This window comes from Pempheris klunzingeri, chromosome 4 (assembly GCF_042242105.1).
Source record: "Pempheris klunzingeri isolate RE-2024b chromosome 4, fPemKlu1.hap1, whole genome shotgun sequence".
NCBI classification, from domain to species: domain Eukaryota; kingdom Metazoa; phylum Chordata; class Actinopteri; order Acropomatiformes; family Pempheridae; genus Pempheris; species Pempheris klunzingeri.
Window position 1 is genome coordinate 16,164,146 of NC_092015.1, and position 24,072 is coordinate 16,188,217.

At 41.4% G+C, this 24,072-nt stretch overlaps 1 protein-coding gene across 1 annotated transcript in view; it reads right to left on the reverse strand.

Moving 5' to 3' along the window:
* Positions 1 to 24,072, reverse strand: part of dync2h1 (dynein cytoplasmic 2 heavy chain 1) — a 134,503-nt gene that overhangs the window by 88,567 nt on the left and 21,864 nt on the right. Inside the window, exons 38-65 of the mRNA XM_070828709.1 lie at positions 23,808 to 23,990; positions 23,272 to 23,495; positions 22,790 to 22,905; positions 19,915 to 20,114; positions 19,590 to 19,721; positions 19,248 to 19,380; positions 18,770 to 18,977; positions 18,520 to 18,649; positions 17,926 to 18,081; positions 17,477 to 17,736; positions 16,127 to 16,373; positions 15,760 to 15,911; positions 15,435 to 15,579; positions 14,345 to 14,447; positions 11,824 to 11,988; positions 10,259 to 10,383; positions 8,914 to 9,162; positions 8,203 to 8,311; positions 7,501 to 7,614; positions 6,912 to 7,054; positions 6,439 to 6,520; positions 5,551 to 5,711; positions 5,242 to 5,379; positions 3,793 to 3,906; positions 3,475 to 3,635; positions 920 to 1,043; positions 638 to 759; positions 243 to 329 (exon numbers count right to left, since the gene is read on the reverse strand). Of these exons, the coding sequence (XP_070684810.1) occupies positions 243 to 329; positions 638 to 759; positions 920 to 1,043; positions 3,475 to 3,635; positions 3,793 to 3,906; positions 5,242 to 5,379; positions 5,551 to 5,711; positions 6,439 to 6,520; positions 6,912 to 7,054; positions 7,501 to 7,614; positions 8,203 to 8,311; positions 8,914 to 9,162; positions 10,259 to 10,383; positions 11,824 to 11,988; positions 14,345 to 14,447; positions 15,435 to 15,579; positions 15,760 to 15,911; positions 16,127 to 16,373; positions 17,477 to 17,736; positions 17,926 to 18,081; positions 18,520 to 18,649; positions 18,770 to 18,977; positions 19,248 to 19,380; positions 19,590 to 19,721; positions 19,915 to 20,114; positions 22,790 to 22,905; positions 23,272 to 23,495; positions 23,808 to 23,990 (4,283 nt within the window). The remainder of the gene's footprint in view (positions 1 to 242; positions 330 to 637; positions 760 to 919; positions 1,044 to 3,474; positions 3,636 to 3,792; positions 3,907 to 5,241; positions 5,380 to 5,550; positions 5,712 to 6,438; positions 6,521 to 6,911; positions 7,055 to 7,500; positions 7,615 to 8,202; positions 8,312 to 8,913; positions 9,163 to 10,258; positions 10,384 to 11,823; positions 11,989 to 14,344; positions 14,448 to 15,434; positions 15,580 to 15,759; positions 15,912 to 16,126; positions 16,374 to 17,476; positions 17,737 to 17,925; positions 18,082 to 18,519; positions 18,650 to 18,769; positions 18,978 to 19,247; positions 19,381 to 19,589; positions 19,722 to 19,914; positions 20,115 to 22,789; positions 22,906 to 23,271; positions 23,496 to 23,807; positions 23,991 to 24,072) is intronic.

Consider the following 24,072-nt stretch of genomic DNA (forward strand, 5'->3'; position numbering starts at 1 on the left):
ATCCTATTTTCTTAGAACTACATGGTGGAAGAGTGCAAGCAGCAGAGAAGGGGGGATACTGAAGGCTGACAGTGAGTGAAAGGGGAGGCAACTAAAAAAAAATATATGTGGTTTATAAAAAAACATTTCAAGAGTGCTTTATTACAATGTAACAACAATAACATTCTTTCACAGGTGAAATACAGTAGGAATGGATGGACAACAGGCTGGAAGCATAGATAGAAAAGAGGAAGCAGGCGTACTTCTCTTTCAGCTCGTTGACTTTGGCTCCAACCGAGTTGAGTTGGTCCTCCAGCTTATTCTTCCTACTTTCCGTTTTCCTCAGGTTTCTGGACAAACACACGCACACAATAAAAAAAACAAAGAAAGGTATCTTGTGTGTCTATCTTTATCATTTCATGAGTACCATTAAGTGTATAAATACTTTATGTGCATAAGACAGCATCAATAAGAGCTGTTTAAGATCTTTATGAAAACCACTTCATGAAAATCAGTTGGTAAAGTTGGAAATATAAGGCTTTTGTCCAAAAACTTGTTTGTGCATGTAGTTTATGACCAGGTGTGTGATTGTGTTAAAGAAATACGACACAAATCATTCTTAGGTGTTTTGAGGAGTGGTGTTTGTGTGTGTTCCTACTCCAGTAGTCCAGCCTGCTCTCTCGCCAGTGGCTCTATCCTCTCTAGGACGCGAGAGTATTGGACGTTGGCTTTGACCCAGGCCGCCAGAGGAGCAGCTGCTGCACTTGCACGCTTTGCATTCTGACCATAAAAACCACAGCATCACAAGTAAGAAGCAACTCACTTATAACAACAGCCAAAATACGATCTTCAGCAAAAAAAAAACAAATAAACAATAAGGAGTTAATAACATCCACCAGCCACACATCTAATTCTTATTCTGCTACCGTGAGTAGCTGACCTTGGGATCGAAGGAGGCCTTGTTCCTGTTGAGCAGCTCCTCTACACTCTGGCGAATCTCAGGGGTGATGTTCCTGGCCTCAAATGTAGCTATGTCCTCCCTCACACCACGCTTAGCCAGAAAGCTGCAGAAAAATAGGGAAAGGAAAATAAAAACAAGGAAGAGACAGATGACTGGGCAATAGTAGGTGACAAATAAAGCAGTGAAGAAAAAAAAGGATACAACTATTGTTGTATCTGATGGATTCGCATTACGTGTCAGTAGATCAGTAGAGGGAGAGATGGAATACATTTTTGTACAGAAAATGAAAAAAATTAGCCTTAAGTCTTTTCATCTCTAATTAAGTGCAAACAGTTGCAACTTGCTGTCTCTGTTAGTTATATTTAGCAAATCCATCTCTGCCCCCCCCACCCTCCTCACCCTGCCTTAATTGGGTGGGTTGGCTCACCCAATTAACATGAGTCATTAGCAGAGCAGAATGTTTTTTTGTCTGTCTGATCCCCTCTAAAGGTGCCCTTGGTAAGATGAGTGATTTGGACCAAAAGCTAATTTAATTAAACATTGAAATATAAAGGAATTCCATAGACAGTCATGCAGCTTACCATACATGAGAAGCGCACACAAATACATTATGACATTTATCATTTAAAATGTATCAAATATACCACAACTTCTTTTTGCCTTCCAAGGCCAATGCTGAGAATGAGTCGATCAGTTAGGACCTATCTACATCAGGAACTTAATAAATAAAGGAAGGTTAACGCCCACCTCCATGAAAACACGCTAATATTCAAATAAATGCTGATAAAGACTCGTTATTCATAGGAGATTATGCTATTTAGAGTTACTAGTTAACACGTTCACTAACATTAGCCTTCTAAATGGCGTTAACATCACGTTACCACTCATCATTCATGGGAGTTTGTACTATGGAGAAAAAGAGAAAGAGAGAGAGAGAGAGAGAGAGAGAGAGAGAGAGAGAGAGAGAGAGAGAGAGAGAGCTCAGCAGATAGAGAGACAGAAAACGCCAAGCCGAGAACTCTGGTATTTCTGGAACTGAACTGATAAGGCAGATTGTGGGGCTCAGCATCACAGTGGCCCTCCACCACAATACAGTCCGCTTCAGGGTTTTCTGGAGGGGAAACATCCACCACCTCAAAAGAGCCCTCTGTGGCATGGGTGCCTTGCGACTGTGTGTTGCTCTCCATTTTTCTCAAATCACTGTGCAACCCCTGCCTCGTGCAGCCACGCCCTCTTGCCCCCTCTGCCTCTTGTCCACTTTTTAGCACCACTCAAAATTATGCAGTGGGTGAAGTTAGAACACATATTTATTTACGCAGGCCTGTAAGTGTAACTTCATCTCCAAGTCCGACCCTGAATTTGTCGAAATTCAGATCATTGATAGCTGCTGTTTACTCTGTTTCTCTCCTCGTTCATTCTCTGATTTATTATGGCTAAATCCCACCATCTGCACTGCGTTCCGGTTGAGACGCGCTGTGTTCTGGCTGAGACGCGCCCCCCAGTGTAGCATAGACACAGCATAGCTGCTGTGAATTTCTCTCTGTCCATTACCTGTAATTGAGTCCACTATCACTAGCGCCCATTGTTGAACCCTGTCAGTAGGGGGCGGGGGAGGATTGCGAGCCAATCGGAGTAACAACAGGGTAATGGGGGTTAAAAATTTGCTTGCAGTTGGGGGCTGATTGCAACAGCTGCTGACGAGACTACGCTACTGCTAGCAGGCCAGCTAAACTGGCTGGACAGCCTGTGAAATCGAATGTAGTGCGAACAGAGAGAAGTTGCTCTAACTTGTGGACACGTCTGTCTAGAGAAGACACCTTATCTGCAACAGCAGAGCAGTCAGCACAAGCCGTCATAACACGGTCTACTGAGGTTGGGTTGACTGCGGCGAAAAGGCTAAACTGGTAATGCTAGGTTAGAGTCACCAGCCACAGTTTGCTGCCTTCCAACATAGAGCTGCTTGTTAATATAGTGCTGAGGGAGGAGAGCTGAAATGCGTCATCCATTTCAGCCGTGCCCAACAAAAAAACTGTCTAACTCCATAATTTAGTACTACGTGGTTCACAGTCTTTTCACATATTTTCAGGAGTTATTTTCTAACATGCATAATTTGAAACAAATCTCTGCTACTTGAACAAGATGATGGGAAAATATCAGTGTTTGCATAAGATGACAAAATAGAGTATTTCTTTTGAATACAGCTCAAAAAAGGAGTGGAATGGATGGTTTGGGGCTTCCAATTTACAAATCTTTTACAGATAATGCTAAAGTTGTCACATTTCTTCATGTTAACACATGTATAAATATTTCTCATTCTCCCCATCCTTTCCTAGCTGTGTCACACCTTTCCTTTTATTCGTCTTCTGTCCCCATCCACCTCCTCACACCTCTTTTTTCGTACCGCAAAGAGTCTTGAAGATTCTCATCAGTCTAATTACCCGCAGCATGGTAACTTTCTCTTCATTTATCCATCCTTCTTGTTCCCGGTTTCTGTCTATTCTTAATCACATTCTTCCCATCTCTTCCCCTCTCACCTCTTCATGCTGACCCAGGAGGTGTCGAAGATGCCCATCAGTCTCAGTACCCCCTCCAGGATGTCTCTGATGACATCAGGGGGCATGCGGAGAGAACGGATCTCAGACAGAGCTTCAGGCTTGATGTTTCCAACTGCACGCTTTGCTTCATCTACCAAAGGCTAGAGGGCAGCAATGGTGAGAGGAGGCAGGGATACGGAGATAAAGGAGGGATACACACAGCTGTGACGGCAAATATGGAAAAGGTAGGGGGCACTTATATGTATGTGTATTTCAGATAGTGTCGTATTGACTGCACGAGTCAGTCCAACAACTTACCTGTACTTCCTTCAGTTCATCATCTATTTTGGCCTTTCTCTCTTCAATCTTGGACACCTCCTGAGCCATCTTCCCTTTTATCTTTTCCATTTCTGTTTTCTGGTCACTGGCATTCTGGATAACCAAAAGCATCACACGATGTTCATGGTGTTGGATTGAAAATACAGCCTTCAAATGTTTCAACTTTAGAAAGAGGAGAATATCATATGCAATATACAATCCCTGTTCAATTTGCTATTCATCAAGAAAACTTGACCCCCGGAAGAATTTAAATTTAAGAATTTAAATCTAAACAACCTTTTTGAAATGAAAATGAGTTCTCTGTTTTAATATTTCAATTCTGAGATGTGTCAGACAAACAGCCCGACTAAAGAAGAGTAAAGTTTAGGAACAGCCAGAGTGAGACACAATCGTTGAAGATGAAAAGGGAGGATGAATGCTTAGCATCATCATTTTCTAAAACTTGCTCTCTCACCTTTATATCCCTATAATCTATCCATCTCATCGTATCACCCCCCCCATCCAAAGCTAATCTCTTCAATGGTGGTTTCCTTATCCCTCCAATTCTCCCCTTGTCAAGTCTTGACCGTTTCTTATATACCACATATTTCTTTTATTCCTTCTTCAAATGTAATTTTCCTTCCTCCTCATCTGCTTCCTACACTTAATGTTTCCATCCTCCCAGAGCCTCTATCACTCTTCCACCTAGTTTGTTTCAACCTTCATTTCTTTGTCCCAGTCTTCCTCCTTTTTTTCCTCCCTGCTGTCTCCATCTCTACAGGAGACTTGGCTGCTTACAGCCAAAGGAATAAGTCTCGTAGTTAATTATCACTCTGCAAACTGACTCCACTGATAGTTATCCCTTCTCTTGTTTCTTTTTTCTCTTCTCTCCCTCCTCCTCTCCATCTCATTCAAAAAACAGATTCACCCGAGAGAGGACAAATGGATATCATAACACAAGAACAGGGTTACGCTTCTGTTCCCCCCCCCCCACACATCCACATCCATCCATCAATTCATCCATCCGCCAGTCAGAGCCAGCAGGAGGAAATGGAAACTAGGATATCAGAGGATAGAAATCACTGGTTGAGAAGCCAAAAGCGAACAAATGTGCACGTAAACAAAGTAAATAAACAGTGTCTTCACAGCAGGGGAGACTCCAGAAAAAGTTGCTTGTACAATGCAGATGAGGCAAAAATAGCATGAGAAAATGTAAGATAAAAGAAGAGAAGAGAAGAGAAGAGAAGTGAAGAGGGTCACAGTGATAGTTGAGTGGAGAACTGATCCAACTTGGAGGAGACATGAAATCCTGCAGGACCTCTGTCCTGCCTGCCACTGAGAGTCAAAGTCGCACACAATGACATACACATGGTCATAAACATACGTATACACACACACACACACACACACACACACACACAATCATACACATAGTACACACACACACACCTGCATAGAGGTGGTGATTTCCTGAAGGGCAGAATCTGCCTCCTGTTGTTTAGTCTTCAGCAGTGCACTCTGCTCGGCAGCCCGCCTCTTCAACTCATCGACCAAAGCCTTAGCTTCGTTCAGCTTAGACACTCCTGCCTGCAGACACAAGTTAATCATAACTTGTAGAAGACATAGAATATGACTCCAATACATGAGCAAAAAAACCAACAAAAAAGCAAGTGCCCACCTACAGACACTGCATTTGTAATTGAAAATGTTCACTGATGAATAAATCCAGGAGCTTGTTGAGTATAGCTGATTTGGTACCTGCAGATGCTGTTGTCTTGTTGTTAGCTGGCTCTGCTTCCGGCTGTATAATGCTGTGTAAACATGCAGAAAGGCCATGTACTGGCTGGGTGTCGCACCATGTTCTCTACATGACTCATGGACCATCAGGAACGAACGGTACAGGTCTCCCTGGGAAGACCCTGCCGGGAGCAGAGGATGAAGGAGCTTGAGAGCACATACTGGCTTATATTAATGAGGTCAGTTTCATAATATAAAACACAGCCAAACAAAGGTAGAAGCAATGTTCACATACTTCCCAACTACTTTTCAATCAATAATCAAAAATAAAATATAGTTGTAATCTAAAAGGTGCAAAATTTACCTTTCTTTCAGTGGCAGATACTTTTACATACATATTACATACATACACTGGGGGACAGTGGGGTTGTCTCACAGGTTGGTTGTCACATCGCTTATTACAAAGAAACTAGAGGGCGCTGTTTCATCATGCCCATTTCTATCTGGCCATTTTGTGTAAGTCACACAAAACATTGAGTTGAGGAGAAAGCGAAAAATTTTTATGAGTCAAAGTAATTTTTCATGTTGCTGTTTTTCTAATAAACTTTGTAGGCAGTTAGGAATTTCAGAATCAAACATTTATTAAAAAGAACAATGAATGGAAGAATGTGACAAACCCCGGTCTCCCCTACTTAATTGTAACTGCAAGTGAAAGACTGAGATTAAACTAAATGTCTACAAGTATGTAGCTAGTATACATTCACAGAAGAGCAGCATAATTACAATTGCAGAGATGAAAGGGAAGAACTACAAAAATAACATCATCATCATTACAAATTACAAATAACATCAAAATGGATCATTCTCTAAATAATTATGGACTTTTGTTATGAGTACATGTGCCCCTACCTGAGCTTTTCCCCTTTGTGGCCTTTTCTCTTTCACTCTCCTCCCCTCCTCCATCCGTCTTTGCCAGCAACAGCTCAGGAATCTGACAAAGTATAGGTTTACACGCACCCGATGTGAAAGCATGCATTCATGCATTAAAGCTGTCTTCCTATTCCTGCTGTTTAAATTCCAGGTACCACAGGTGAGAAAATATACTTCTTAAGCTGTGCAGTGATGAAGTCAATATTGCATCTGGAGCCACCGGATTCTGGTATAGCATACAAATATGGAAGGAGCCGGAGCAGAGCAACTGGTGGCATGACAGGAATATTATGAGTCTGGGCAACACAAATCTGTCTGGGCATGTGTAAGTCTTTATACTCAACACTTTAAGATCCATTGACCTTAAATACTGGTGTAACCTTTATCAGCAATTGCTCATTCAATATCTATTTCTGATCTTGTTGCTGCACTTGTTGTCCTCCTCCACTAACCTTCTTCATGCTGCTTTCAGACCATCCTTCCATCCACTGGACAGAGCACTTGCGGTAGAAAGCAGGGTTGCTCTCACAGTTGATGGTGAAGTTAGAGTTGGAGCAGTCCATGATCAGAACAATGTGGAGGTTCTGCTGGATTCCTAATGGGGTGTGATACATACAGAGTAGCAGAATATTTGGGGAATAAAAACAGTGAAGGAGACACGGAGAGGCAATACAAAGACAAGTACTAGTTTTATGTATTGTCCCTTTTACCTTGTACCTGTCTGACAGAGTTGGATGGTGACGGTGAGCAGGGAGCTCTTTAGAGGGTTTACTTTGACAATAATAGAGCTATTGATTTGATTCACTAGCAGCAACCTCAACCTCAGTGACACCATTCCCTCAGTACACACATCATTGCACAGCAGGGATGCAGAGGAATAAAGTCAGATACAGTCGCAGAAGAGAACAGATAGAACAATCAGTGGAATGAAATGACACAGTTAGTACCACATACGCCACATAGATGGGAACAGAAGTACCATAATGAATGACACACAGACAAACTGACGTATTGAGCTGTCGATAAATATACAGTACTGACTATGGGAAAAGTAGTTGTAGAGTGGTCCGGTGAATCCATCCTGGGAAGCAGCATCTTTGAGGGAGGAGAGGAGAGGCTCCAGTTCTTCAGGGGTGTACAGACCTGGAACCTCACCTGAAACATAACACACACAAACACACTTTAAATAGTGATCAGTGTTTCCTTAGCAGCATCTCTCAGAAAAAACTACAACAAAGTAGGGCCAGGGTGCCTTAATATTGCAACCTTCGATCAGTGTACAGCGTAGATTTATGCTAAAATGACCCACACTGTAATTGTGGCCATCCCAGTGCATGGTTAATATTCAAATGCAGACAGAATATAGTCCAGTATACTCCAAAACAGCTAGTACACGTACATTTTACAAACATCATACTAATGAGACCCTCCGATATCGATATTCATTCTTATTTTGCTCCAATTAGACCATTGTTTTTTCATGTCAAACTTGGTTAAACAGCGTTTCCACCTGTTGCTAATATTCATACTAAGCTAAGCTAACCACCTCCTAACCAACAGAAATGAGAGTGATATTAATCCTCTTACTGAACTCTCTGCAAGAAAGCAAATGAGCTTATTTCCCAAAATGTTGAAAATCTAATTTATTACTAAATTAATTTCCACATTCTAATTTTAACCTTATAAAGAACCCCTTGAGGTCCAAACAGTGAGGGAAAACGAACACAAAAACACAATGCACACCTGATGACAGTAGGCTGTTGACCATCTCTAGGAACGCTGGGTGAACAAACTGATAGTCTTCCAACAATAGAACAACCTGTTGGCCCTCCAGACCTGCCAGCTGCATCACCTACACATACAGTACACACACTTCATACATTTGACACGCATATCGCACGCATATGTTTGGTATAGGGGAGAGCGGGGCTGGTTGTCACATTGCTTATTACAGCCAAACTAGAGGGCGCGGTTTAATCATGTTGATATGAAACATTCGGTGTGACCATCATGCTCATTTCTATCTGGTCACTTTGCGTGAGACACACAAAACATTGAGGTGGTTGATACAAGCGATGGTTGATAACTGTAACAGCAAGTTATAAGAATGAAAGCATTCCCATTTCAACCCAAGACCTTTAGCTTCCCTCTTGAAAGATGTGTTGTTGATAAAAAATTCACATGAAAGTAAAAATGTGACAACAAACCACAGTCTCCCCTGCACATACAATACAACACACCACAGGCAAACTGGCACTTGTTCCTTCATCATACTACATGTCCATTTACACTGCAATTGTTACACGCAGGTTTCATTCAACAATCAGTTTGGTAATTTAATTTCTGACAGAAAAAACAATTAAAAAGACAATGCATTTCTCTCTATTAAAGTGTTTAGTTCAGCACAATGTGAACCAACTGAGCCAATAAAAAAAACAGACAATCCACTCTTACTGTCTTGAGATCATTGCTGAAATGCTTAAGGGTATAACCACGGGAGATCTTAGGCGTGAACAGTGTGTATCCATGCATGTGCGACACCAGGCACGTGGCTGTGTGCCGACCCACTCCACTACGGCCCGCCAGAAGCAGAGAGCCACCGGGTCGGCTCAGGACCCGATCGACCCTGGACACAAAGTCACACACTTCCCAGAACAGGAGGAGATCCAGCTCCCTGTTATCACGGCTGTACAGCACTACTCCCTTGAGGAAGCAAAGGAGGAACACACATAGGTGAGGAGCTGCATCACAGACGCTCCAACGAATACAATGACATGAAAATAAGAAAGCACACATAACACACAACCACATGAATGAAAAAGATAAATGCAGCAGCAGATAAAAGACGCAGAGGTATTCAGATGCTTAGACTAAAGGCAGGGTCTGCAACTTATTTTGGAAGCACTTTGTGTTATATTGGTTGAAATTCTCATAACGAGCCCAAAAGCAATCAATAATTAAATAACCCGACTAAACAAAGACAAAAATTCTGTGTCTGTCACAGCACTGTAATAAATGCATCCTATCATTTAATTCAGACCAAAGAAAATAACTGGATGGCCGACCTGCCTGTCTGCCTTGCCGTGAGTGCGCCCATTGCACGTGACCAGAGTCTTACACAAGAATGAGCCATTATTTCAATTTTGGCCGCACTTTCTCTGTCAGCCAGCTGTGAAGTACCAGCACGAAGCACACGTCCACTGAGCCGGAGAACGAGAGAGAGCCACTGCTGACCGCGACAGTCTGTTTAGTGAGCTAACAGTACAAAGCATAGCCTCTGAGCAGAGAGAGCAGTTGCTATGAGCTAAAGGTGGCAATACATTTTTGACGGCTGTTTTGCTTGTGTTTACATGATTGCGGCAGAGCAGTGCAGCTGTTAGACTGAAAAACCAAGACAGGGTCAGCGGTTGGAGGAATGTCTGAAGGGAGAGGGTGGGATATTTACGGTTGGATACTTTCAAAATCTAGCTACTCTTGCTAGTTTCTCGAACATTGCAGACTCTGCCTTTAATTAGTAAAGTTGTAATACCACAATGTAAAAACACATGATTACAAGTAAAATGCCTGCATTCAGATTTTTGACTTTTGTAAATATGGAAATATCAAAAGCAACACTTCCCGTCATGCAGAATAGCCTTTTTGTTATATTAAGCAGCAAAAGGGAAAACTGTCGTATACTATACTAACTATATATTTAGTTTGTGTACTGCTGTATGTAAACACATATGTATGTGTGCATACTTAATCCAACAAGCCTCATAAATACAACACACCACACAACAGTTTCTTCACTGTGTACCTTCTGTATAACTTGTTTCAGGTCAGCAGAATCCAGACGTCCCAGCTGTTTACCATGAGGAGGTAGAGGCTGGCCTGGAGTCATTACAGCTCCTTCAGAGGCCCCCCACGTCACATAGAAACCATCTGCATACAGAGAAAACATTACAGAGTGATGGTCACACACAAAAAAGATTGGCGCTGCAGCACAATCACAAAAGAATTAACTTAGATCACTCAAATACATGTGTGTCTGATATTAAACCTGTGCATTTTATTTCTTTTCAAATCCCCACAGCTAACATCCCAGATGTTGGAGAGAATAAGGAAGGTGTTTGTTTTGCAGGTAAACTGAACTTTTGGCCACATTTTGGAGGGGGCTTCCAAGTACCATCCTTTAACTAATGCTCTCTTACTTAAATATAACTTAAATATAAATGCAGATTGCTTATGTTTATATTCAGCACTCTAGGCAGCAGACACAGGCGACAGATATGTTCTAGAAAAAAGGTACAGCTCTGTGCATGCAATCATTGCCTAGTGCCACATTATGGGATATTGCAGTTTGGTGTTTTTTTTTGTAATCTAGTACTGGCGTTATATGTATGCTCCTTATGGTGAGTTGGTTCTTGCTAAGCCACGAGCTGGAAGCACACATTGGCTGCGTTGATGTGATGAAAAGAAATTATGCTTCAGGTGTCTGCCTCTGTGGTGTCTTTAGTCTAACTGCCAGCACTGCAAGCCTTTGTTTAGCAGCTTGAAGGGCCTTGATTATAGACATGTCACTGTATTTATTCAGCAGCCAGGACCTGTTCTTGATCACAACACCACCTGAGCCAGCTTTCATTGCATGCTTTCTTTATTCTGACGTCCATTATGAGTTTGCGTAAAGAGATTTGATTATGGCTTGCTCTTGCCAGCATTTGCCAAGCATCTCTAGTGATGCTGTGCATATCATTACCATGCACATTAATATTACTGCTACAGTGTGTTCATTTGTCTGTAAAGAGGGTGGGATCTGTGTTTCTTTTATTCTTATGCCTCTTAGGGACCTAGGGGACCTCCTGTATGGTGCGTGACACCTGATTATTGTATGACTATGCTCTTATTTATCTCACACAAGGAGTTGGCAGGCAAGTATTGCATAGAGTCGTGCCAGCTCCCACCTGAATTTAAAACCAGCTGCCAACATTTCACCCAGACTATAACAAAGGATTTTAAATGACATTATGTGTGGGTGATACTATATTATTGATTGTGAATAAGAAACATTGTTAAGCACTTGGGTTTTGTTTAGAATTTTAAGTGGTTTGGAGCAGTCAAATCACTTAAAAAAGAAAACAATTTCTTTATGTCTTGCTGTTTTAAAATACACAGATGAGTCAGTAACTGAGAAACTGTCATAAATGATACAGGCATAAGTGGCAACCTGAAAATGTTGGCATGAATTGAATCATGTAGCCACTCTGTAATGCAATGTTTCTGATTTGCTTGGGCTTTTAAACTGAGCCTGCAAACAGTTGTTTTGTATGTGTATGTATGATTTGCATGAAGGTGTTTGTCAGCAAGGATAGAGCTATCTCATACCAGTCATGTTGTCCAGGGCGTCAGACGCCCAGTCTCCCCGTATGATGGAGGACAGGATATTATCAAATGTGTGAAGGTCTTTGGAGGAAACTAGCCGGTCTCTGAACAGCCTCCTGGCCTCGTATGCTACCACTTCCAACACGCTGTCTGTCACATTAGATTGAGCTAAAAAGGAATAAATGAGATACACATATATATTTGGATTCATACCCAACAGGAAATCACAGGACATGCACACGCTTGCATTCACACACAAAATGAGATTTGTTAATTTTGTGTGGAATTTCTTTCTGGTACAATAGTCAGTACAAAGACGAACGAAACATTTTCAATGATTCATCTGCAAAATGTTTGCAAAAGGACCGACACACGCAGAGAATTTACACTATGACTCAACATGAGTCAAAGGGCTGTCTTGGCAGGATGACAAAAGTACCTCCAAGGGTGAAACTAAATTTACTAAATTCCCCCAAGAATGAGCAGAGTGCTGCTAGCTAAAAAGAGAGCGCTACAGGGAGAAGTCAGAATCATGGTCTCATAGGCCACTGGTTTCAGCAGTGTCTGTCACATTATACTGGAGGAATTGAGGAAGAGAGTCAAACAGAGACACAGTTGACACTCCAGGGTTTTCCTGGCATATTAAATTTTAAAGACCACTGAGGAAAAGAAAACACTTAAAGCACAAAATTGTCATGCCTGACATTCTCTATGCCTATGGCTTTCAAATTACTTTCCTTCCCAAAATTCACCTCAGTGATGATTCTACCAGCAGAGCCAATAAAGACAATTATTCTAGGTTTTTAGACAGGTACTGATGTTAATATTTGGGTGCTTAAAAAATGAAGGTTTCCTGGGGCATGGCATCGCCCCACACAAGAGGCTGCAGCAGTTGCCCTTGAGCTGCAGGCGTTGTGCTTTAACCCCCTGTTTGGTCCTCCTCCCACCCAGGCACCTGTGTCCCAACCTGCCCCGTCCATGTTTGCTAGGCGCCCTGTAGCCTGCTCTGAGGGCATGGCGGACTTGGCGTGTGGGTGCTATCGCCGGAGTTAATCACAGTTGAATTACATTTAATGTTCAGGGAAATCCACTGTTAACAAGACATGTTTTTTTAACAAAGTTCCACAAATACATGATGATTTTAAAGTTCAGGAGCAATTGTGATCTTAATATTGGCCAAAGTAATTGTGTGATTATGACTTTTGCCATTATCGAGCAGCCCTACAGTAAGGGTATCATTGTTTGTCACATTGTTTCTGCTGAAAATGATATATTTCTGATATGTTTAAATTGGCTGATGATTTCATCCATTATACATGACCCCCTTTTTGTTAACATGAAAAGTGCACAAATTGGGCACAAATTCAAAGTGCAGTATTATCTCAATTATATATATATATACTGTGTGTGTGTGTGTGTGTGTGTGTGTGTGTGTGTGTGTGTGTGTGTGTGTGTGTGTGTGTGTGTATATATATATATATATATATATATATATATATATATGCTGTCTGCTGTGGCTGAAAACAACAATGTGAGAGTGATGAGAAAAATTTATGGGCTGTGCAGCTAAACAATGAGCTGAAACTTGCTATAAAGCTCAGTAAAGCCAGATTCAGGTGATAATTCTCTGTAGGTTCACATTTGATACAGCAGTAGCTGCAGATGCTTTAAATTTGAAACACAAGAGGTATGGGAGTTGTGAAGTCCTGTTAAATGTTTTCATTGTGATGAAACGCGCACTCAAACTCAACATAAACATGAATACAGTGACAGAATAAAGAGGAAGAGAGGGGTTTTCACATACCCAAAAGAAGGTAAGCAGCAAGACAGGAAAAGAGAGAGGAAGAAGTAAGTTAAAAAATGATGAGCATAGGAAAAGAGAAGTTTGTCCGTCGATGTGTTTAATTAAAATAAATGATTGGACTCACTATCACAGCAGGAACACATTGCAGAAGGAGAGAAAGAGTGACAGAGGGAGAGATGAAAGGACAGCAAAGGGAGAGGATGATAAAAGAGGGGGAGACAGACGAGTGACAGTGAGGAAGTGAGAAAAGAGAGGAGGGAGGGAGAGAGAGATTAAAAGAAGAAAAAGGTGAGAGTTGGAGACAGTAGCTCTGAGCTAAAAGAATACTGACAAGAAACTAAGCCATCTGGTACTGTCTTTTTGATTCTGGCATCAAAACTGACAGAGTTATTAATGCTTTATGTTCCTCAGCAGCAAAATTATTCTACCTGAGGGCTCTAAGGAATTAGTAGAATCCAACTTTCTGTGTTTGTTTGCATACATCAGTCCCTCTGAAAATGTGGGTCAAATCCACATTTGTCTGATTATTGAGGGTTCCTCCACAAAAGTAAAGAAAAGTGATATTTTTATGGTCCCGGTCCCAATGAAGGCTGAAAGTTCTTACTTGTTCCTCAACTTGGAGAGGTGTCCCTGATTATTACGACACTATTTTTCCCGTCAAGTGGAGCTCAAACACACACACATTAATAAGTGTGCAGTCGGGCATGTGTGTTTGGTTACCTGCAGTGAGGTCATATCGCAGCAGACTGAGGACCCATTCTGTGAGGATACAGGGGGTAAACAGGTAGTGGCTGTGGTCATCCACTGTAAATTTGGCTTTCACCTGAGAGTGAGTGAAGACAGACGGGAAGACAAGTGATATACGCATATCAATGGCACAAGACTCATTGGAAATTGAGAATATACTGGATTCATGGTCAAATTTACAGCTATTCAAGAGAATAAGTACCTCTATGTTTCTGCTTTGTCAGCATATCAGGCATTAAGCATGAGAGAGATATTCGACCTCTAAAAAGCACAATTTCTTTGACATCCATGGTTGTAATTTGAAATCACCACATGGGGCTTCATTCACTTTCCAAAACGCAGCTGATGGTAACAGGTTCTGTTCAAAGTCTTTGTAGTTCAATTTGCAGTTTTGTGGAAAACAGCTCAGAAATGTTTGCCCTGTCACACAACCTTTACATACAGTAAAGCTTGTGGTGGCAAGAGACAACGGCATGAGAGACAACAAGTGTATTCAATTATTACTTGAAAATGTCACTTAGTGACAAAGAGTAAGATGCTGGAAGAATGTTCGTGAGTTTAAATAAAGGAGCCATTTATCCTAATCTACTTTTCTACATTGACTGAAAATGTCCAAAGTTTATGCTGACATTTTCACTACCTACACAGAATCGAAAACATTTAATATCATTCCACACTGTGTCATGCTATACAATGTCAGTAATATGTGCACCTGCTCTATAAACTGTAGACCTGGAATAGTTACCTAAAGATCTGGTGTGCTTTTCAAAACGCTGTTAGGCATTCAAGTGAAACCCAGGAATTCAAACATGGGCTATTTGTTTTTAAAGCAAACAAGAGTGCGGGTAGTGCTATTTCTTCCTGATCACAATCATCAGTCAGTCATTGTTCAGCCTCTGTGTTCCTTCCTTCTGCAGGGGAACTATCAGGAATATTATACTATTACTAATACTATTCAACATGGAATGACTCAAATTCTAATCAGAATCTCCGGTGACGTGTTTAAGTTCTAAATGTCTCAGGCAAGTGTGAAAATGAAAGTAGACCCTGTCAGCATCGATACCTGTTCATAGAGCTGCACCAAAGACCCAGCCAGCTGGTGTGTTTTCCCTGTGCTGGCCCAGGATGCCTGGCTGCCCAAGCTATGCTGGAGAACTGGCTGCAGGTATGCTGAGTAGATAGTCTGCAGCTGCTCCCTGTCTGGATAGCTAAAGGCAGAGGCAAAGAGGCAGAGAAACAGATGGATGCAGGAAAATGAAAAGAGAGGGGATTAGGGTCAGGGTTAGAGAGAGAGCAACAGCAAAATAAGGCAACAGAGAGAAACGAGGGGTGAATACTGTCTGCCAATGTGTAAAATAATGTGTTAACTATATTTGCACCATACGTACTCAATAGTGCAGATGCGAACTATAGATGAGAAGCGGGAGGTGAGAGAATGGCTCCCTACAGCACCCCCTGTAGACATGGAGGCCACCACCTGGATGTTTTCAAGGCTAACCCACTCCAGATTCTCATCATAGAATCCCTTATATGTCAAAACCTGGAGGAGAGACAAGATGAAGAAGAGGAGATATAGGATAGCTCAGAGGAAGTAAGGTATTTATTAAAGGGAAAAGCTCACAGATAAGAGAGGTACCACTGTCAAAGTCTAAGCTTCTGAGGGTGGATATTGTAATTGAAACTGTGCTGTCAAATCATTCATTCTCTTGTTTGTTTGATTATCTGTATGTGTTTTTGTTTATGTTTCTTCTCTACCTGCTGCAGGAAGGCAGTGAGGTTGCTGGTTCCCCATTTGTCAGGTTTGGGTAGGTTGATGTCTTTTAGGTAGAGCACCAGGTTCTCACAGTCTTTGGGTCTGAAGACTCGACCAGTGTTAGAGCTGAGCAACAGGCACGTCTGACCGAGCTTCTGTAGGACATGACGAGATGAGGTCTGGGCACTGCAGTGAACCACGGCGACTTGTGTGGATCGTAGGCGAGAGAAGGCGTAGCGCAGGAGCATGCTAGACAAAAAACAATACATACAAAAAAAGGTCAAAAAACACACAGGCACTTGTTTTGTTTTTTTAGAAAGTGCAGCGAGACAGGATCTAAATGAATAAATGCTGCGACTCTTTTACATTTCATATATATATATATATATTTCGGATGGTTCCAGGACCGCAGGAAAGGATAAGAGGAAGGAATGTGTTAGTGCTGTATTTAACAAGAGAGGGCCACTTGGGATCTAGAGAACAATGTTTGTCAGAAAAAGACCCAAAAGCAAAGAGAGACATTTTGTGAGGGCACAAGCAGAAAGAGAAAATAATTGGAAAATAAATGATGTGCATGCATGTGCATGTACGCTCCTTCCAGTGTATGTGTGTGAAAATTAATTAGATGTACTTTAATCAAAAGAGTAAGCTGACAAACCCAGTGCCTCATTGGCACAGTGACCTTTTAGGCGAAGAGAGGCAAGACAAGAGGAGGAGAAAAGGAGACATTGAGTGAGACTCAACTGGAGTGTAAAAGGCAAACTGAGTGACCCTTGTTCTTCAAACCCCTGAGGAGGGAAGCAATTACTTTTGAGGCAACAACTCTCCATGTGTACACATACACAAACCCTAGCACATACACCACACACACAGATCTGATCTTTATTCCGACTTGTCAGTGCCTTTACACAAAAGGCCAAGTCTTTAATAAAAGAAGCTTTCATATCAGTGTCTCATAGTCCATAATGCACACTCTTCCACCGTGACCTCGCTAACCCTTTTTCCACAAGCACTGCCTGTAACAGTGCCAGTTTAAACTGTTTATGCAGACTGCTATTGAATAAAAGATATGAAACAATCATGGGGATGCTGTTTAATGAGTGAATGTAAGATAATTCAATACTGAGAAATAACGCTGAAATGAGTTCAATGAAGTTTCAATGAGCATTTGTAAGGATGTATTTTCGCATTTGAATCCAGATTTTGGGTTTGTGTGCAAATTTTTACAAATTTATCTACACTGTCTCTCCATATACATAAAATCAAGTGTTTGTCCAAAAGCCTTCTTTATTTATGAGCCTGCAAATGTTTGTGCTGTGTCCGTGCATGCGTCTCTGCATATGTATAATTACCCCTTTCCGCAGCCCTCTGGCCCCACCACCATGAAGGGCTGCCTGTGCTGAACGGTGAGCCACGGGTAGAAGCAGTGCAGACCTCTCTGCATGTCTGGTGTCTCAATAACCGGTAGCGTGTGTGCATTAGAGAGCTGTTCCAATGTGAGAGATTCGGGACGCCGGAATTTGTAGGCTGCTAGATGACCGCTGTCGGAGTCATAGTAGGTATCAAGTGGTTTTTTGGTGTCTGGAGGGCTTTCCCTGGCCCAGCTCAGCACCTATAGAAACACAAAGAAAGAGCAGACAATAAGACCAGGATCAAATGCAGAAGTTCCCATTCAACGATAACTCGTCCTTTTATTTTCTTAATTAGTCAAAGTGTAGAACATGAATAAAATTTCAATCCCAGAACTAAACTGTTCTTACAGTCGTCCTCTGCTCACACTAAAAAACCCAACAGTGCTCACCTCTTTGGCAAACTCCTGTCTTGTTTTAAGGTTGAGGTTTCCTCCCAAACCTCTTAGAAGGCCAACGATGAACTGACCTCTCTCTGTCACGGCGTTGAGGTGTGACAGACCATTGAATACGGTACCCACCAGACTAGTCTCCACCACAAAGTCATTCTGATGAAACGAGAGAAAAAGAGCAGGGGATATACAAGTCTGAATTTAAAAACTACAAAGATTTTGGAATAAATGGTGTGAAAACATCAGAAGCCCGCAATATAAGTGTTCCTTAAATAAACAGGTATGATCATGGTATCTGTCCACAGGGCTTGCTGTTTTGTCAAAAGGGATTTTTGTGAATTTATCAGGACAGCGATGGAATCCATTATAACGAGCACTGGACATTATGCATGGAGGTCATTTGTTCAGGCAATTTTGGTCCGACATACACAGAAAATGTTGCCACATGTTGTGCAGTGTATGCAAAATCAAGTCAGCACGGTTTCAGGATCCAGGCCAAAACCTAGAGGTCAAAGTGTGTTTAAAAGTCAGCACAATGAAACAGTTGGATTGTTTCTGAGCCAATGTGTAGAAGTAGGACAGGACACAGGTCACCTGTTTGAGGACCCAGTCCAGGGCTTGTTGGAAGTAGTCACCCAGCCAGTTTTCTAGGTTACTGCGACACTCCTCTGGCTGACCCGTCAACCACGACTTCACCAAGGCACCCACATCAATGTCCTCGTCGCTAAAGATATGAGCGGGCAAAAAAGGTTGGTTAAAAAAAAAAAAGATTGTGAGGCAATCTAGTTGTGACAGATGGAATTTGGTATAAACAAACACTAAAAAGACATTTGCATAGACTGACCTGAGAAAGATCATTCCCATGCGTGATATGGTGGCTGGTGAGGCACAGCTAAGGTCGTGAGTCTCAAACAGGAAGTTAACATTGGGTCCAAACTGTATGCGTTCTCCGCTGGGCATGGTTAACAGCCGATTATCATCAAGCACAGAGTTCAGACTCTCAATCCACTCTGGGTCGATGTCACCGTCACACACTATCCAGGAGCTCACCTCTGGACGACACAAAAATATATATATATATATACACATATATAGTAGATACATACAACGCATCAACCTCAGTGAATAAAGTGCAGAGTATAACAACTGTAGACAGCTTTAAGCTGACTGTATCAAGTCTTTGTAGAATGAACTGAGTGCAGTGCAAGAACTTTTCCAGTTAAAGTAGAACTCAATAGACAAGAAACAGTTGTCAAAAGTCTGGAAAAGCAAGACAGACTATTAGTGGCCTATTTTCACCACTGAAATGGTCTCCATCTTACCCTGAGGTTCTCTGACCACATTCCTGGCACTATGTGTTAGGACGCCATCAGCCCACTCCCTGGTGTCCATGTCTATATGTCCCAGCAGCTGTTGTCTGGGCATGGCCTTAGGATTCATTGTGTACTGTTTAACCTAAAAAAAAAAAAATGGCAGTCAAGCTTGGGAAGGTTTTTTTTTCTTCTTTTTTTTCTGGCCCATTTTTATATTTCTTTATATGCTAATAATACTGGAACCCAAGTCTCCAGACAGCATTTTGAATATATAAGGTTACATAATTAAATGTTATGTGCGGTATGTATTTATGAATGAAAATCTAGGTAGGTGGTTTATGGCTTACTCACCACTTTGCCTGTCTTGCTGAGAGCAGCCCTAAGCATCCTCCAGAGTGTAGACTTCCCTGCTCCGCTTGGCCCTACGATCACTACGCCCATGCGCTGTCTCAGCTGCTCATTCAGCTCCAATGCCTTCTTCAGCTACGCAGAGATGGAAAAACATTCCTCGATTAATCTGTGATTTGATCTAACAAACTATCCAACTCTCAGTGACCTTTTGCACTATAGCGTGATCCCAAACACTGGCTGGATACCAGTTCACATCATGTACCATGACAATAATATGTGCATGTACGGCTAGTAAATACATGTCTTCCTACACACATACACACACCTGGCTGGGTATAAGTTCGAGTTGTGCCTCCTTGTAGACTTGTTCCAGTGCATCGCTTAGAACCCGGTCCTCCACATCAGTGAAATTAACCCCAGAGAAGACGTCTCTGACGAGAGCATCAAACCGGGAGCTATCGGCAAACGTCAGTTTGGACATGGTGTTCAGTCTCAACGCCTGCACCACCAGACTGCTCTCATGAACTGCATGTAAATGAAAAAGACTGAATTAATTTCCATTCCAACTTGAGATAAGATATGCATGTGAATAAAAATCTTTAAATAAACAAATAGGAAATAATAAGAAATATGAAAAAGATTTATACTGCTTACAAAGACTACAAGCAGAAAGAGGAGAAGACAGTATACAGGCTTAATGGAGAACTTGTTAACTAACTTGTCCAGCCATTATTGCTTTGCTCTTGCACATGACTCCTGCAATAAAAGTGCTAATTACCAAAGTCTGTCATGATTTAAGAGCTTGTCAATACTTTTGTTCTCATCTCCAAAGATGCTGGCCTTCCCTGCAGGCACAAATGTGGTGGGGTTTTTTTTTCACAGTTGGGAGGAACACTTGGCCAGACTGCACACAGAGACAAACACAAGAAAACCTTGGGGACTCATCGCCAGACAGGAGGTGCATGTAGTGTGCGTTTTGTGTGAGATGGATAAAGGGCAGGTGGTGGAACAGGATGATTCAAAAGAGAGAGAGGGATGGGTTTAAGAAAAGGCAGAGAGGAAAATGAAGAGAAAGAGATGAGGGGGGGAACTATTGAAAAGCAGGGACATGAAGGGGAGGGTGAGGAAGTGAGGGCAGCGAGTGAGAACGAGTGGGATGAGAGCGGCATCGACAGCCAGGTATCAGAGAGAGAGCTAACAAGAGGTCAGAAGGAGGGGGAAGGAGGTGGAGATAGAGTGTACTGAAGAGGTAAACAACAGAACTCTGGCAAAGTGTTTGGGAATGAGAGAATGGAGAGGGACAAAAGTACATGCAAGTGAAAAGTCCAGAGGAAGAAAAGTTTTCAGGGGGAGGATTTAGGCTAAATGTCAATTGATGGCGTATCTGTATTTGAGGATTTGGAGGGCAAGGACAACAGCAGGTGTATAGAGAGAGTGCTCGTCAGTAGACCCTTCTGATGTTCAAGTACACTCATGCATAGTGTTTCTCCAACTGCATTTAAGAGTTATCCACACAGAGACACAGATTACCAAAACATTTTGTAGTGCGACCCTGTTGGGGACAGGATAAGCATCTCCAAACCAGCCAAAATTTCACACCTTATCCTCTAATCCTTTTCATCAGCTCAACAGCTTTCTATCTCTGAGGTGAGAGACATACTGTCAGTGCAACAATTTCAGCACTTCTCAGGAGAAACATTTTCACAACATTAGAACCAAATGACAAAGCTAAGTTTTGAGATTATTGACTTTTTTTGAACAACTGGAACTTTTTACTCAAACCAATACACTGCATGGACATTATAAGCTATATAAACATAGAATAGTCAGTTTGGGTGTTCAAAATAATACTATATCACTAAAAATACTACTTTAGTACCACTGAACTGTTTTGAAACTAATTCAGTGTAACAGATTTGATGGTTTTTGCCCTGCAGTCAGCTCTTGACATATAAATCAGCTATCTGGTAATTGAATGGTGCCGCTTTTCAGATGGTGCTGATTTTTATGTTAGTTATGAGGCAGAAGCAGTCTGATGTTGGCTGTAATCATCACTGATGAGTTAGTATTCAAGTATTCAAATCATCTGAAACAATGAAATGGCACAAACGTTTCAGCCTTGCCAAAATGAAAATTCTCAGACTTCATTTGTTTTGAACCACTGTTGCATGTAAAATGGCTGTTTAGTCCTTTGCGTTCATTTGTGTTAGTTGATGAACTTCTATCTTATTACTGTATTATTTTTTCCACTTATGAAGCATGAGTAATTTCCCATATTGAGTATTGAAGACATATCAAACAGACAATGTAACTTTTTTTTAGTAGCTCTCATTATCAGTTGTCAATACTCTTGGAAGACTTTTTACGGTTACATTTCTTGAAAATACATTTGGTAAATTGCGTAGAATGATTGCTCAAATATGTATTGATTGTGCATCCTGCTGTGTGTTTTATGCTGCCAAAATTCTTAACCAATTCGAGTTTTTAGCTGAGCTAGTCTGATGAATCAACAAGGCTGATATATCTGTGTTGGCTGATTTTTAACACTGAAAAATGTCCCACTCAGTGTATGTCTTGATCAAACAGAAAAAAAAATTAAAGGAATCCATATCAAGATTGCTTATTTATGTTATGAATTTATTTTCTAAAAAAAAAATCTAACATTGACTGATATATTATAAATCAGGTTTTTTAACTTTCAAGTATCTTAAACTACCTAGATTTTCACTAGATGACTGTCTTAGTCATTCAAAAAAATTTGTCTGCAGCAAGCTTTTGACCATCTGTCGTAGAGGGATGAAAGCATATTCAAGTTTTCAAGATTCTCATTTTCATTTTGTTTTCACCCATAGTCCACAAATTATTTCTCTTATCAGCACAACTTCAACTTCAGACAGGAGGAAGGCATCAGTGAAATCACCTGGTTTTGTGTTTGGCTAGAGCGAAAGCTGCATTATAAACATTTGTTAAATGCACTCTCCATTCATAGATGTTTGCGCCATATGTGCTGTGTTGTGCAATTTTGTTTGTTTGTTACGGCACAGTGTACTTTTGACAGCAAAGAATGTGACTTGAGGTCATGGCCAAAGAGACACCCACTTTCTCCTAACTTTCCTGTCACGCTCCACTATTGGAAAAGTAAAAATGGCTCACAGAAATATTGTACCCTAAAATAAAAAAATAGCTGGAGGGGGTCTTACTCTTGTCCTTGTCATGACTCCTCCTCTGTTGCTGCAGGAGACTGCCACAGGCCTTCAGCACCGTCTTCAGAGCACGCAAACCCCAGTCATAGTGCTGCTGGGGAGTCAACAGCTCCCTGGACACACAAATAAAGATACATTTTTACACATACTTGCACACTCTGCATTGACTGCAGCACTGGTTGTAGTGCAAATGCGTGGGAGGTAAAGAATAACTCAACCACAAAATGAATAGGTTGCAACAGACTGCAGTGGTAGCATAGATAATTTAAAATAAATTTACCACCCATGGCATGATTCAGCTTGGAACACAAAAAACACCACACAGTAAACCACAAAGACAAGAAGACCCAATTTGGTGACACGGGTCACATACATGCTGTACACTGTAATTACCGTTACTACTCCCTCCAATCTCAACACTCCAAACAACTACAAAAAAACAAAACAAACAACAAAAGACTTCCCAACACAAATTCTACCTGGCCAGGTTGAAAATGGCGACCAGTTTACGTCCTAGCATTTCTCCGTTTTTGAAGCCCTCAGAGTAGAGGATGACCTCAGCAATGAGCTCGTTGTCTGGCCTGCTCATGGCCACTGGCCTGAACAGCTGTTTCAGGTTGTCTGGAAGCTTCTGTCTCCCTCCGTAGCCTTTTCCTGCTGGGTTTAATGTGATGAACACCCCAGAGTTTCGGTCCAATTCCACCTGCAGGATGAAGAAGGAAAACTTATTCTCATTAGTAATATGTGTTTTATACTAGCACGAATAGTTTGATTGATTTTTACTTGATAATTACTGATCCAAACAACTCAATGATGTTTGAATTGGAAAATGATTGATTTGTTGACCGACTGAAAGTTGCACTACGTGTGTTTATGTATATGTGTATATACGAGCCAGTGAATTAAACAGAAATATATAATAAATGAAAAAGAGGTGCATAAAGACAGATTGGCTTTTGACATCAGAATTTGAGAAAATTTATGTGTTTTTCTGCATCTATTGTCATTTTCTGACCTCCTTCCCCAGAAGTTCACATGTGTTCTTGTGATGTTTCAGGGAGTCTTGAATGGCCTGAATCTGCATGGAAACTGCAGACAACACTGCCTCCTCTAAGCGGTTGAACTCGTCAAAGCAGCCCCACGCGCCACACTTCACCAAGCCCACAAAGATTCGCCCCATTGACTTCACGTCGATACCCTAAAAAACAGACAGATGTGAATCAGACAAAGTGTTCTCATTGGCAGTTGTTCTCAATAACCAGCCTTGTTTGAATTAAATG